The 16749-nt window shown below is 38.5% G+C and overlaps 1 protein-coding gene across 6 annotated transcripts in view; it reads right to left on the reverse strand.

Moving 5' to 3' along the window:
• Positions 1–16749, reverse strand: part of nfat5b (nuclear factor of activated T cells 5b) — a 38889-nt gene that overhangs the window by 15901 nt on the left and 6239 nt on the right. The window contains exons 1-3 of one of the 6 annotated variants that reach the window (XM_032561322.1): positions 5769–6533; positions 2681–2806; positions 175–787 (exon numbers count right to left, since the gene is read on the reverse strand). In XM_032561322.1, the coding sequence (XP_032417213.1) occupies positions 175–787; positions 2681–2806; positions 5769–5802 (773 nt within the window). In that variant the 5' untranslated portion in view covers positions 5803–6533. The other 5 variants (XM_032561327.1, XM_032561321.1, XM_032561325.1 and 2 more) reach the window with 5 other exon arrangements.

The raw sequence follows: 16749 nt of genomic DNA on the forward strand, positions 1-16749 counted from the left end.
AGTTCACGAATAATAAATGGACTGCCCACAAAATCCCCAATTGAAAACATGGAAAGGCATATGATTATGCACCTAATTTTTAACTCATCTAGTCTCATGAGATCTAGAAGAGCAAGTGTGGATATTTTCATTACAACATAGGTTAAGTTGTGTGATTCCGAACTAACTACTAACCTTGTTTTAGTTGATGTCTTGCTCTCAGGGCCGAGCTGAGACAGAACAAAGTGTGGGGCTTTCGCGCTGTCTGCATCGAAGACATCCATGCTGGCATCCACTGCGCGCACCGCCTTAGGTCCTGGTTTCTGTCGAGGTGTACGCTTGCGGGCCTTTCGTGGCACCTCTGTGTTGTCGTTGTAAGAAGAAGTACTCATGATGCTGAAGTTGGATATGGAATCCTCCATCCATATGCTGTTACTCTGCTCCGAGTCCAAGGGTGCCGGTGCATCCTGGCAGGACATGTGGCTGTCGTCAAACAGGTCTTGCGGCGGCGGGGAGATGTTGAGGATGGTGCGGCGCTTGGACGGAGTCAGCTGATGGTGTGGCTGGCCATCCTGAGAGGCTGCACCACGTCCTCCGGCAGGGTCACCGTTGCTGCTTTTTCCACTACCACCCACGACTCCGACGATCTCCGGTACCACTCGGCTACTCCTGCTGTCCTCTGAGTCGACATTTCTGCTGTGAGCTGCGTTCTGGTCACTGGATGAAGTGCTGGAATGCATGGCGGTGCTGGAAGAGGTGGAAAAAGCACTGCGAGGCCCTTCCGTGGTCAGAGAAGAGGACAAGGCATCTATGGTGTAAATAATTAGACAGTAAATACAGGCTGAACTAATGTAGGGTACCAGTCCCATGTAAGAAGTAAAATTGACATTTTTTTAACGCTTTTTTATGCCTTTTTTCAATAAAACACTCCCCCTTCTCACTATGGTGCTGATTGTGCAGTATGTGTAAATTTTGTTGAGAGCGCTATGTGATGCTCAGAAGAAGCAAATGAAATAAGAGAAGTATGCACCTTAATTGTGTTTTCATCAAGCTTAACAACCATGGCTCAAACAATATGTGGCATGTTACTTATTAGGACTTCTTTTTTGGCGACAAACATTTTTTTTTCTCTCTCTTTTTTCTTTTTGTTTGGTGAAGCCACAGAGACAAAACAAAACAAGCTTCTGACCTACGAAGCAGAGAACTGCAGACCATTTTATATGCAGACACTCCCTGCTTCAGAGGGAACTTCCTGGAATATAAAAGTGAGACAGCAAATGAGCAATAAAAGCTAAACAGTAAAGATTGATTCAAATGAAAAGCAAAAAAAAAAAAAAAATTAAACAGTATGATGCAACACCATTTCCCCCTCCCCACTGGGACCCAAAACAAAGTTGCTCCAACATGCTGACAAAGGTTGCAATTTTAGATAATGACTGGAGCACAGAGGGGTTAAGCTGCTGCCAAAAATCTGGATTTTCTGGTGTTTCACAAGTTTGCATAACACAAAATTGGAGAGGGGAAAAAGTCCAAACATAAGGAGGCAGTGTCAGTCTGACCAAGTTTGAAAGCTATTAATAATGTACAAATGAGACCTTAAAATGTCTAACAAATACTAAGAGAGTCATTAAATAACTGCTGTACATAAAAATGGGAGCAAATAATATATTTAGCAAAAAATATGTTTGTTTCGTCTTCATGCACTGCCAGCAGAAAGAGGTAAAGGAAAGGTGGGATTTATAGCATGCCAGAAGTTTTAATGACAAAGACAAACATTTGATGACAAATGGTCTTAAAATTCTGTGGTTGCAATTTATTGTTTACAATTTGCTTCAGAGTATTTACCCATGGCCTGACAAGTTCTAACTTTCCAGAGAATATCAAAACACCACAGCATAAGAAAAAAAAAATCTCAAACTCAAAATGTCCACAGATTGCATGATTTTCTGATTTTGGTGAATTTTGATTTATGCTTTGAAGTTGACTGTTCTCATTTCTGTTAATCTTCACATATCCATCAACCTAAGAACGCACAGAAACAAGGTCTCTGTCCTTTCTCCACCCACCGAGACCACAAACATGATTATGATTATTTAATTAAATTGGAGCCTTTTGTTGTCGTGTTAGCCAGTGGAAAGGCTAATTAACCACAGAGTCTTGTTTCTGGACTTTTAAATTTACCAGCTAATAAGATTTACTTCTGTGAGACAACAGCTCCATTTCTGCCAAAGTCACTTTAACAAAAACTTGTAGGCAAAAGCATCTTTCCCAGCTTCTCTAACTTTATCATAGCATTCAGTCATGCCCTAATTTCATCTTTGACGCTTTAATAATAAAGATGATAATTATGGTCTATGTGCTGAACATGCTGCAGATTAGATCTGTTGGTGCAGCAGGATACAGCAACAAAATGATATCCCAACAAGCAGGTACAGGGAAGCAAGCATGTTCAGCTAACCTAATTCCAGAAACATTAACTTTCTTCTCCAGCCTTGTTTTTTTTCTCACATGTGAAAAATCAAAGAGCAGCAGGCTGGCTGTTTGACAGGCTTTCCTCTTGCATGCAGGTGTTTGTGTTCGCCTACAGGTACAGACTGCTACATGAGTAGTGTTTTTTTTTCTTTTCTTTTTTTTTGGGAGGTGGGGCAAGATCAGTCCTGCTTGGAGAGGAGAAATAAGGAAGCGAGAAGCAGGATCCTACCTGATGCTAGAGGAGCTGAAGGGAGAGGGCCTGCCTCTCCGTCGCTCTTTTGACTCATGACTTCTGGACTCTGCTGAGTGGAGGGAGGCAACTTCAGCTCACTGGCAAGAAGGTCATACACTGACTCTGTTGTGAAAGTAGGGGGACCAATAAAAGGAATAAAAAGGTGACTTACTAACAGGACTTTTTTGTGTTGGTAAGTGAAGGATAGAGAACCCAGTGAGTCAGCCTGGAGGCTAACAGAAAACCAGGAAGACAACACGAGACATCAGGGTTGTAAATTAATTTTTTTTAAGACGAGGTTATCAGAAATAATGATACAACAACAATGATGCAATTGTGCATTCGCACAAATATGCAATTGCAGGAGCATACGCATGACCCGGTTGGCAATTCATCTGATAAAACAACAGGGAAATAGTGGCCATAATGGCTGTCATTCCGCTTCAGATGTCAAACAGGTTTCCACCTTTGCATCATTTTCAGACTCTGCAGAACTATGCATGCATGCACAATAATACACAATAAGTCGATCATTTACAAAGCATTAAGTAGAATGCTATGTAGGTTGAAAGAAAATAGGTTTAAAATATAGCGAAATAAAAAACATTAAAAATTGTATTAATTATTTTTTATATTATGCTTCACTGTGACAAATACATTTCCCAAAAAGGGCCTCAAAGCTAATAGAGAAGAACTAGAAATATTGCCTTGTCTTAAACCCGTTCCTGTTGCATGTCAAAGCATGACATCTACATTACCAACACTACAGTCAGTCTTCATGCATGTCAAAGCCTGATATCTGCATTGCCTCCACAGCAACAAACCACCAACAGTGAATGTTAAAGATGGGTGTGTCATAGATCTGCAGACTGACATTGCCTTAAGGTGCGAAGCCTCAGAGACGACAGGCTAAAAAGGGCTGGTTAACTCCTTTTTCTTCTGACTACACATACACACCCTGGGATTTTTCTTTTTTCTTTCAGTTTCAAACATGTAGACTTTAAGTAACATCCATTTTAAGTCACTTAAGCGGAACACATATTGCCCCAGTGGCTGTGTACATTGTAATATTTATGCTAATTTCTTATGATTGCATTTAATATAAGGAACTGCTGTGTTTATGAATCTTGTTAATAATTATCAAAATAATTATGTTCTCTACTATTTTGTTTCATGTTACTATAATTACAAGACAATCACATGATAACACTGTTGCAACTAGTGATGCTAACAGTGCTAAGCGTCAATTTAAACCTTTAAAATAATATTTTCTTGGCTTTGTTTAGCTAAAATAGGAAACTGATATTTGCTGCTAAATATAGATTTAACAGCAGTATTTTATACTTTTAATATACAGTACAGACCAAAAGTTTGGACACACAGTTGTGTCCAAACTTTTGGTCTGTACTGTATGTCCAAAATAGATAATTCTGGGTTCTTTAAATGTATCATTACCAATCTTGCCAATATTAATACAGCCTGTGGCTATACAACAGAAGGGGGGGGGGACATTTAAGTAGAAACGTTTTCAAATGGAAAGTATCAGCACCTGAAAATCTTTAAATTAATTTTAGAATTGAAGCATCTCTAATTTAAATTTTTAAAAGTTGCAAGGTGCATACTGTATGTACCTAGCCCCTCATCCTACATATGTGAATGTCTTGTTACAGCACTGGTAATTTCTTCTCTGAAATGATGTGGAACAAAACAAGTCATGAAGAGGTCAGATCGAAAGTTGTGACATAGCAAATAAAAAGAAGATCTCATTACAAAACCGACAACGAGGCCACACAAAACCATTTCTCTCCTTTCACTGTTTCTGCCTCGAGGTTATGAGGAAGAGGAGGGGGAGGCTTAGGTCAACAGCATGACAACATTTTTACTAGCAGACTGATTCATCATCGAAATATTATGGTATGAACTTAGAGCAGTCAATACAGTTGCCTGACTTTCTTCTTTGCCAACTGCCAGCTTTAATTATTTGCAGCTGAGTCCCAGGGTTCGGTGCGTATATCAGATACTTAACCCTCCTATTGTTACTGCTCGCTGCGTACAATAGACAAACCTGGAACCTACTGAAACCTGCCCACGCCTCTGGTCGCGAAAACCTTGCTTTTACAGGAGCAGAGAGACCTCATTCCCATAAACGGAGATTAAACTGGACACATTCTGGACCACGCTTACACAGAGGATTTCAATGTGCTGGTTGTTTGCAGTGTTCTCAAAACAAATATCTTGCATATGCATGGACAGCACACGCCCACACACACAAAAACAAATAAAAACAAACAAGAAAACACCCCGTCACGCCCACAAAAGCTCTCTCAACCTCTGAATTCACAGTTTAAATTGTAGTCGTCTTGTGGCTCTCTGAGAGACTGCACATGCAGCAACATGTGCTCAGAGTTGAAAAAGCCCTTCCAGTAAACAGATTGCCGACCGCACAGACAGAAAATATGCACTCTCTTCTCAGGAGCAGTGGTCTCGAATCACTGGCTGGACTGTTCAAAGTGTTTCCACAGCTCCTGCGACGCTTTTGGAGGCAGAAAAAAACAGAAACTCTCATTTTGCAGCATGTTTGTGTCCTCCTGAGCAGACAGAGCGCAAGTTTTTATTTACATGTGACAGACACAGCCCCTTTCACAGAGGAGCAAATAAAAAAAAATAAAGAAAACAACAGTCAGTAAGCTGGAAGTCAACGATATTAACTCAAACACACCACCCCTTGCTGTTTTGATTTTAGTCTAAAACTAGTTGCGTTTTGGAGTCTGACCACAGAAAAACAACTTTAAGTTTCCTTCCATCAGTGAAAATCATCACAACACATTACTAAACCAGATAGCATGTGGTTAGCTATGACCTGGCCTGCTAATACCATTAAGATAACCTGACTTAAATAGCTTACCTGAACTAATTAAGTTTCCTCACAGTCATACTTTAAAGACAAATCACTACTGGTTTCAATCTAGACTCCATGGTAGAAATTCTGCTTCATGGGATTTAGGTTTACTATTTATACCCTCACCATCTCCACTAATGTTTACATTGTCATAGAGGCTAAAGGTGAAAATAAGAAGGCACTCACCATGTGAATGGCAGGACTTAAACTCCCCATTCATTTCCCCCTCACATTCCAGCTGCTTGCTCTTACTAGCCCTGGCACCTGGGGCGTGGCACCCTTATTTTTTGGCTGAGTGAGTGATTTAACTCTTTTCTGTGCACCCCTCTTCTACTCCACCCACCTCTCTCCTTGTCTTGTTTATTGTGCAGCAGACCCTTTTCTGCTCTGCATCTTGCTCAACAGGTTAGCGGCATTGTCATGTGGAATCCTGTCAGGCAGAAACAAAACAGTAGTATAACCTAGCCACAGAAAGTCTCCGTGGGCTGCACTGTTACACAAGGTGGACTGTCTGAACTTAGCAGAAACACCGCTTAAGAGGACGTGATTAGGAGGGCAAGCTTAAGCTCACCTAGTTGGTGCATTTGGAGATTATTCCGAGCTCTGAGGGGAAAAAGCAGCAGAGGGGGCTGGCACCTGCAGCAAACCATGTACAACAACCATGAAATGTTTACAGCCAAGCCTACACAAGGGCTGCCTGAGACTCCATAGTAACGCAGATCAGGCGACATGTCTTTTGAGCCTCTTTGTCTCTTGCGAGTTAACACAATGAAACTGAATAGAGATAAAACAGCACCATCCATGCTTGAATAATGACCTGGGCATTAAAAACGTGGCGCATTTCCACATTAGAGTTATGCAGTCTCAATTATCTCTAGAAAACTTTGCCAACAAATTTCAAAGTTAAAATTAGAACCTTACATGGAATTCTTGTTTAGTTAACACATGCATAAAGTAAAACCTTTTAGAAACTTTTTGATTTATGGCATCTCAGGTCCAACATGAATAAATTATTAAGGCATAAAATTAGTTTTAATCCAATTATATTTGATGAACAGCTTAAAATAAGCCTGTTTGCAATGAGGCGATCCGTCAAAATAGCCTTCAACAAAAGAAAGTTGGGCTTGATTTTTCTGTGTGTCATTGTGTGATCTAATAAGTTTTATTTAAATGGTATTTTTAAACAGCATTTCAAATGTATTAATAGGTTAATAATAATCTGTAATAACCCACCTGTTTAGAGTTGCCTTTTATTAGTAGTTAGTGGAACATTGATCAACATAATGTACATTTGCTTGACGATTTTGATGACGGCATGCGACAAAATGTATGTTTATTGCTCGTTTCATCATTGGTTGCTTTATTATGTTTTTATGGTGTAAAGCACTTTGAGCTGCCTTTTTGCTGAACTGTCCTATACACATAAACTGGACATTTCAAGCCTTTCAATTTCAGATAGCGTGCTTATAAATTTTAAGTTGCAGTAGATTTCATAGTTGACCCCTATAACTAAAGGTTCCATGGAACATGACAAATATGCACAGCAAAAGAATTACACATCTCCTTCATCAGGTTTGCTTTCGCAATTTCAAATCAAATGCCAGGCCCATAATATGAATGGAGACAACAGTTAGAACAACAACTGACAAATATGCCAAGACTGTGACTGTTGGCTAACAAAGATGCTGAGGTAGCATATTTTCACAAAAGCTGCAGTTGACAGTCTAACTGATCTGAGTACATTTATAACATCAGTGAAAGTAAATGTTGTAACAAGATACAGTAATATAAAAAGTATGGATAAAAAAAACCCAAAGCTAAGTAAACATACTGAATGTTGGGCTAAATTACCTTAACAAACTTGACAGCCCTTGCAAGTGATGTTTATGCAAAGATGGCTGCAGATGTTTGTGTGTGAAAGCCAAGACATGTAGTGGTTGAAGACTGAAAACAAACCAGGAGCATGCAAAACGAAATGTATACAGATAAAAGCCAGCAACATGAGTCTTTTGTCATAATAAGTGATGCATTTCTTGGCTCCAATGCTACTGATGCAACACCAATAATAACTGACCAAATCAGACAGATTGGCTCAAGAATGTTGAATGACTAGGCTTACGTTATCTACTTTATATCATCCTGCACAACAGTCACGAAAAAAGTCACATCATTGTTGCACTATAATCAGAGAGCCACAGCTGATTCAGAACTCTGCTGCTGGCGTTCTCACTAAAACTAGGAAGATGAGCACATCACCTCAGTTCTAAAGTCTCAGTTGTTGACTGAGAAACCAGGCGATAATTTTTTTAATGACTTTTTATTTTTGTATTTTTATGATGTAAAGCTCTTTGAACTGCCTTGTTGATGAAATATGCTATACAAATAAGTTTCATTAATTGATTGATTGATACAGAGGTCACAATATGTCTGCATTCATGTTGACGTAATTAGTAGTCGCAGAAGCACATGTATTTGATTGCATCTGGTTTAAAGTAAAATCAATGAGCTTGAAAAAAATAATATTGAGGATAGTTTGTGATCAGTGTTTAAAGGAGCATGGGCATGACTGCCTTTAACTTATGGAAGAGCTTTGAACATTAGACACAGCTCTTTTCAGCAATAAACTTCTCTGCAAACTAAGAGACTTACAACAAACTTTACTATATGCAGAATAAATGTTTGACAGTTATTTTCAGGCGATAATGAACACACATACCACATGCATCAAACTAAAGCCCCCTGGGCCAAATCTGGTCCATCATAGCAATTTTTGTGGCCCTCAAGAAGCTAGATGGCCACATAAAGAACTTTAAGATAACAGCTATGTGCTTAAATACTATTTTAACAGTAAAATCAAATGGGTTTTTGTTTATATAGGGCCAAATAACACCTCTGTGATAAAAAAAATTATTATTATTATTTTTTTCAGAAGTACACTTTAAATGCAGACGAAGCTATAATATTTTAACAGTTTGTTTATAGGTACCTTTGTGGGCATCCATGACCTTGATGTGACTCAAAATGAAAATGGGTTTCACACCTCTGACATAAACATACACATTTTTTTAAAGACATGTTATTGATAATATCCAATGCATGCCTCCCATGATACTTTACACTGAAGAAAACAGACCGCAGGATAATGTCCCAACCATCAAAATTTAGAGTATGCGGAGATAGGTCTGCACACCCATTTCTATTGTTACAAATACAGACAGTACTGCAAGAAGAGAGGAAGTTCAGGTGTGAGTTTGCATGTGTAGCAGATACAAGCATGAAGCTGCAGCCTAATAGTCTATTACTTCTAACCTAACAGACGTGTTTAATTTTTATGTGTGATGGTTTTGTCATATTACATGCTTCAATCAGTTTAGGATTTTAATGTATTATTTTAAAGTAAGATTACTGTTTTACTCAAAATATTTGCTTAATATATTTTAATATTGTGATGTTTTCATTATGTAAAGCACTTTGAACTAACTGCCTTGTTGCTGAAATGTGCTACACAAATAAACTTGACTTATTTTTTTCTTTTGATGGCTAAAATGGGAAATATGCGAAACAGAGCAGTTTTATGCAGAATTTGTACAAAGTACAGCTTATTTGACCCAACAGAACCAAAGCAAATGCCATCAGAACAACAACAACAACCATCTGAAACCATCCATTGTTCTTTTCCACACTCCCAGTTGTTTCAGTTAAGAAAAAAATAAGACTACCTACCTGTTCAGGGCATTTTGTTGAACTTGTAAAAAAAAAATACTAAAAACATACCAAATATTTTATAAGTAAGTAAGTGTTAGTCAAGAATTAAAGCATTATAAGGGCTTTAGTACAAAAAGAAAAGAGAACCCTATCATTCATCATAATTAATTGGAATGCAGTAAGTGACTGACATTTTCTAAAGAAATATTCTTCGACACTTTTACAGCCTAATAATAAAGTCTTCCAGCTGTCATTTGAAAAGGTTAAGGTCAGAGAGGCTTTAGAACGGGCAAAGTCGTTTGTGCTTGAAGTTTGGCATGTAGCTGTTTCAGGGCAGCTAATCCTGAGGCGACAATGAACAACCACCAGGCATTAGTTTACATGACTTGCTTTCAACAAACACCCAGCACTATCGCAGGTTTCACACCGAACTGAAACTGTAGCCCCATTCTGCACACAAATAAGGCTATTTGCTGAAGTTATTCTCTATACAACTGTGTAGCTGGGTCAGTGGTATTCCAAACTGTTTGGTGGAGACTAATTTGAGGTAAAAGTTAAATTATAGAGGAGCACGACACTTTGTAACCCATCTCTTAGAAGTGGAATCAAAAGATAAACCAGTTGTGTCCAAGCTAGTAAAAAGAATTCAAAGTATTTACAGCACCCAAGCAGGCTCCCACACGTGGATTTACCAAAATTTGCCATGTTTACCCTCAAATTCTGGAGTGTATCATAGATCTACACAACACTTTAAATAAAACCAGGCCAATGTGGTTTAGTCTAAATCAGACAACCTCACACAATCATTTTACAGTACACTGGAATTGGTGTGCCAATACAAGCATTTCTGTCAGACTCACAGGAAAGCCGTGCTGAAGCAACAGGAAAGGTCTTCAGCAACACTGCACGCAAACATTCACTGGTCATGTAACATCACCCAGTAGTTAGGTTAACCACATCAGCGGCTCATTCAAAAATCAATCCTGTTTTCATGAGCTGGCATTACATGACACACTTTCAATTAGAGTAATTTCTTTGTTGGAGGGAAAACTTTTATTATATTGTTTGGCCACCCTAACATTCCTGTGCAACATTAAACTGATTTTCATTTCATTTGACAAATATTTTTCTTCTTGTTAGTTCTTTTCCATTTCTAACAATTATGTTTTGTGCACCAATAAGAAAGTTCATGACCAACAATGCTCTGTTTCATTCTATTATAACAGTCTGTGACTAAAGACAGCCTAAGCCAGGGGTGTCAAACTCCAGGCCTCAAGGGCCGCTGTCCTGCAGTTTTTAGATGTGCCACAGGTACAAAACACTGGAATGAAATGGTTTAATTACCTCCTCCTTGTGTAGATCAGTTCTCCCAGCCTTGCTAATGACCTAATTATTCTATTCAGGTGTGGTGCAACAGAGGCACATCTAAAAGTTGCAGGACTGCGGCCCTCCAGGACTGGAGTTTGACACCTGTGGCCTAAGCGTATGCCAAATACATCTGTCAAATTACATATTTTCATTTTTGGAAACGGTTCCTAATCTCAGTATGACAGGAACATTAGTACTAGTTTTAAGCATGTACAGTAAATACGAGGGCTAGCAACTAACACAGGTGTAAAGTTAATAAGACTCTCCTACCATCAGCCACTGAGTTTAATAATTAGCATGTTATAGTTTGTTTCTTAAGCTTGAGGCTTAAAATGTCAACCTAATTAACTAGCTTCCTCAGCAGTATAGAATTTTAATGGTGTCAACATTAATCACTGGCAATGCAAAAAGTCCATGATGAAGAATTGAATCCATGAAGATGTCAGTTTGATGCATACCGCTAGAAAACATTGTTGCAGAATGAGCACAAAGTGCAGAAGCCCCCAGGTCAATATGCACTACCACACCTACACAAACAACAAGGACCACAAGAGAATGTCCAATTATTGACCCTGCCAAGAATTAGGCCAATCAAAATAGGCCTGACTCCAAAAGGTACAGGACTCCAAAGCACCTGCTGTCGCCTCACTGTGCCAGCAGGACACACACAAGTTTCCATGTTCACACTCTGAAAGGCAAGAGTAATTTTGGAATCATGACAATGACCTACACAATGTGATCCAGGTGGCAAATACTTTCAGACTCCTGCCAAAGTTCTTTTGAAGAGGGCAGCAGCACACGATGAACAGTCCACTTACAAATTCAATGAATATTTGGAAATAGGCTGTGGTGTTGTAGTAATCCTCTTCTGGAAAATCCATGGACTGATCCCAAAAGGAAGTTGTTGAATTTATTGATAAGAATAAACTGAAACTGACCAAAAGAGGGTCACCTGGCACCAGATCAACACACCCACTAGGAAGGTGTGTTGGAGTCTCCAGGCAATCAGAAATTCACAATAGGCCAGTTGTGAATAAGAATGCAGAACCAGAAACCTAATGCCACTATTTTTTGTAAACTGAGATGTCATTTCAAAACAATCACCGCTTTAAATAAAAACAACCCACAGGTCTGACCAAGCCTCACAAAGCTCTTACATTAAAACACACCTCATACTGTCTTATGTTTCCCTGCTTGTTTCCTGAGATATTTTTTTAAAACTTGGAGTTTTAAGTAGCTGTGGAAAATTGTTCTACAGACCTCATTGAGTTTAATCTTTAATTACCTGAAAGTGCAGTATTATTTAAAAAAGACTTTTTTGAGCTTTGCATCATGTTATAATGTTATTCCTTCATCAAAAAAATACTTGAAGTGTTGCCTTTATTCTTTCATGCATGTTTGAGAAATCCTTTAAGCTCCTGTGGCAACCATTTTGCCACGCCAGGGTGGACTAAGTGCTGCCTTCGAAGCACAACTTCTCCCAGGAGCTGCAGTTTCCAAGCTTCTACATTGCAGATCAGCCCTCCCCCGCAACTCCCCAAATCAGCTCCTTCAGACTAGCTGGCAGCAATTAGCAAACACCTGGTGGAACTGTGCATCTGAAGCTCATTATATGAGGTCATATGTGAGCTGAGAAAAACATTGGTAAAGATTTAATAGAGGAGCGATGTTGTGATGACTTATGGAAGGTGGAGTTTCAGAAAGAGCAAGAGTTTTTAGAGACAGAGGTCAAATTACAAAGTCAAATTTCTTTAAAGTTATATTTGATTTATATGCTATTTTTATAACAGTTGAAGGTAACATAGATGCCTAATTGTGCAAAAAAAGGCACTTAATGCCTGAAAAATACATAATACTGCCCCTTTAAGATGATTTATTGTTCAGTTTAATTAAGGATTTGGAAAGTCTGCTAATTTCTAAAAGAAAATTTCAGAGATCTGAGAAAGAAGATCCCAAAAAGCCTTAGCAAACTTTTGTTGGACCAAAACTAATTTGAGAAAAATAAGTTTTCATTTCTCCTTTCAAATACTGTTCAATCCAGTTCACACAGACACCTTCACAAACTGCACGCTCACTGCCCTGAAAAGGTCCTATATGCTAGCTAATTCATGATTTAAGTCAATATAAACAACTGGTAGTAGAGTCAAGCAGAAACATGAAGAGAAAATTCTGTAGAGTCACAGTATTGCTCATCCTCAAGCAAGCTGCAGCTTGTTGAGATGGAGACACAATCATCATCATTCCTGTTGGCGAAGTCTTCATAGACTCATCAGAATCTTCTCACTTCCTCAACTATAAAACAAGAAGTAGTGGCTAGAGACATAGCCACTTGGAGCAAAAAACACTGATATTATATATTATTATGGCTCAATGTTATGAGAATAATTAGAAAAAAATGGATTTGCTACCAACTTGATTTCTGTTTTACAGATTAACATTTTTCATCCAAGTTCTTTTTAGTTTACTGTTTGTAGTCACTATTTGTGCTAAGGTAAGATTTGTGTGTGGGGGCATTAAAGCAAATGTAACCTTTGATTTTTATTCCAACTATTCCTGAGCAACTGGGGACAAGGTTAAAGTGACTCTGTTGATGTCAAGAGCTAAGATGACCTTCAATAGCTTCTCATGTATTAAAACAAAAAACATTTTAACAATAAGACTTGGAGAGTAAGAAGAAAGTTCAAGGATAACTATCCTCAACAGACAACAAAAAAAGGTTGGGACAAGAAATAAGGCCAGATTCCTTCATTTACAATTTAATTTCACTACTGAAAACAGAGAATGTTTACAGTAAATATGTAGATTTAGCCCCGATTGCCAGTAGATTTGTGCAGAATTTGTGCAGGACTCTTCGTTAAGCCACTGTGGTTGACTGAATTCAGACAATGGCAGGATACTGGGGAAATTCAGATGGACCAACACTGCAGTTTATTCCAGTCTTACCACTCAGCCGAGGAAGCAAAGGACGACTCAGATAAAAGAAACGACAACACAGGATGCTGAGACGTAGGTGATGTGAAACTGCAAGATTAATTACTAATTTATGCCAAAGGTGGTATGCATTTCTAAAGGTTTTGAAATATTTTCTTGTAAAAGCCTTAATGAGAGAGCCCCTGTCATTTACTGTGAAAAAGAAAAGAAAAAAAGAAGGTAAAATCACTCAAGGGCAGATTCTTTCCCTGCAGCCGCCCCCACCTTGGACAATGCTGCTGAAAGCATATAGTGAGGTCAAACCCTGTTTCAAGACTGCCATACCTGAGGACACGCATCACATTGTGATGACCAAACAACACGTTTATTACAGCCTTGGTTTAAGTCAGCTGCACATGTTTTGTAGATTTTGCAAAACAACCTTATTTTTTCATGAGCAACAGTACACAATCAAACCACAAAGATCATTGTGATATTAGTGTGTGCAATAATTAAATATTTGGCAAGATATTATATTTCAGATGTCATGCATTCATGCTGTGGATATGTACATGGCACATTTGCCCAGGAACTCTAACAGCCCCTTAATGCTGACACCTGACGCACATTGCTTAAAAGCTCACAAGATATGGTGGGGACATTGTTTATTGATTGCGATGAAAAGAGTAAAAAAAATATGGATTAATCATAATCAAAATAGTCAGCAAACATTTCTGAAATAGAACCATCTTTATACATTTTTCTAATATATTGCAGTCCTAGAAATAAAGAAAGCCTTCGAATTCAAGACTATGGCTGAATATTGGCAATAATAGTTGCCATTTCCTCAAATAGGTCTTTCCATATTTTCTTCAGCATTGCAGTGAGGTTCCAAACAACTGACTAAACATATTACCTGCAGGCAGAGTTTTGATTCATAGCACTAAAATATTCATGGCTATCTACGTATACCTAATATTGCAACCAAGAAGTCCATTGTAATTGTGATATTGGACCCATCTATGCCGCTAAAGAACTTGACTTTTCACCGGCAGAAATAGTGTCCAGATTAAAAATGTGAATGAGCCCAAAATGACCAAATGGCATCATGATAGTACTTGAAGTAAAATAGCATAACATCTACAAACCTGCAGCTTTGGTCTCCTGATGGTCCACACAGCACAACTACAGTTTGAGCGCCAACACCTATGAGAAAGTGACTGTAATAAACATCCTCATCCTACCTCACACATCTGCCAGCAAACATGTGTGAACTCAGACACGTATGAGCTCGCCGCGTCATGCATCTATCTACTGTCTTGATCTGATTTTGCAATGCATTCACCTCTTCCCACATACCCTGTGCAGCAATTACAAAATCCAGAATACAAGCAATTCGTCTTGTTATGAGACCGCTGCATAAAATGCCTCACTGCCATCTACAATAGCCAAAATGCTCTGAATTTTTTAGTAGATGAGAAGAAGGCGTCGCAAAGACAGATGAGCTAATTAATTCCATCTGGTTATTAACAACACAATTCGCATGACCAATATAGTTAAGAATTCAGCTGCTAAAACTGCAAAGTGAAGAGCACCATGGGGAAAAAAAGATGGCTATCAAGAGCCAGGTGAAGAGTGTGAGCGGTCAAAACAGTTAACCTTCAAAAAGGCCAAAGCACGTCAGAGGGCTTGTTAAAAGCCATTTGTATTGAGAGCTTGCTAGAGCAGTCCCAACTAAAAAATGATAACAAAGGAAGGGAGAAAGGGGGTTCATAAAGTTGTAGACTGGATTACAAGCTATGGGCATTCCACTTACTACTGTTTGAGTAGGAAGCCTTATATGCATATTTTGTTATTTTTATGACTTAAAAATTAAAATAATTTAAAAGTTGAATAATCTTTAGCTGAGGAAGATATTTACTCTAATTTTGACTAATAAAATACATTGAGACCTTGTAACACAGTCTGTACAGCCAAGTTATGAGTGTCTGACACCTTAACTGCTGTAGTTTGTCTGCCAGTGGAAAGACTGCAACCAGCCAAGATTCACCTCACTTAATATTTAATGTCTTAGTTCACAATCGTCTTGCTGCAGAGAGGCGTACGAGGGTTGTTAGATCTCACAGGTGCTTTGGGCTTTTCGCAAAAGAGTGACAGAAATCTCCCTGAAGATGAAGGCAAGCAAAAGCACTGGTCATACTGAATGCTTCTTCTCTCCCTTACACTGTCCACATTCAGAATGCAGAATGTAAAAGTGAATATTTAATATGCATATGGTCAAAGAGAGACTGAACTATTTGCATGATAATGAATGGAAACCACATTCATGGAATTTGATTCTGCTAATTAACAACAAATTTAAAAAGATCTTAAGCATTACTGGGTAAAAAACATTAGCACATGCAGACTTCTGTCATGGCACTGTCCTGTTTCTCAGTGACACCCTGATATCCTGCAACATTTGTCCAGAACAAAAGTATCTACACTTAACAGGTGAAAATCTGCTTTCATTACATAAACACAGCAAACCAGCTAATCTGAAACAGGACCAGGAAACAAAAGTCTCCTATTCTAAAAAGAAGCACTTCTGGCAGAATGGAAAACCTGTAACACCAGCATGCCTGTAATGCTTCAGAGGTCATCTGAGTGTGACAACTTAGTTGCACAGTGTAAAAATTTATTATAGCCTCCTGTTGTGCATGCAAAACATCCAAGATGCAGATTTAAAAACTGCTTTTCTCCTCTGATAAAGTGTGGAACATGCACAAGTGGTATTGCAAAGAGTAACATTAGCTTTAATATTGAGCTTTTGGTGTTGTTTTATTCTATGTAGCAACTTTTTGAATTGTATTTTTGCACCAAAGCCCAGACTTGCTGGCCAAAGTATTTAGATAAATGGGCAACACATTATTTCAAGAAAAATGTTAAAATAAGGAGCTGTTTGAGAATCCAACTTCAACTTGCAATTTCACACAAGACGGATAGCCAAGTAACACCTCCAGGCTCTTTAACAGGTTAAACCACTCAGACATTGATTTGTCGCGGACCAAAAAAAGTCACAAGTGTGCAGTAAATACCAAAGGAGGCGATATTTTGACCTGACCCCGATTAGACTTCTTATTGAAGTTTGCCGAGCGTTAATAATTAATCAAAGAGATTGAGCAGAAGATAAGGGTATAAACAC

The sequence above is a fragment of the Xiphophorus hellerii genome, chromosome 4 (genome assembly GCF_003331165.1).
Source record: "Xiphophorus hellerii strain 12219 chromosome 4, Xiphophorus_hellerii-4.1, whole genome shotgun sequence".
NCBI lineage: Eukaryota > Metazoa > Chordata > Actinopteri > Cyprinodontiformes > Poeciliidae > Xiphophorus > Xiphophorus hellerii.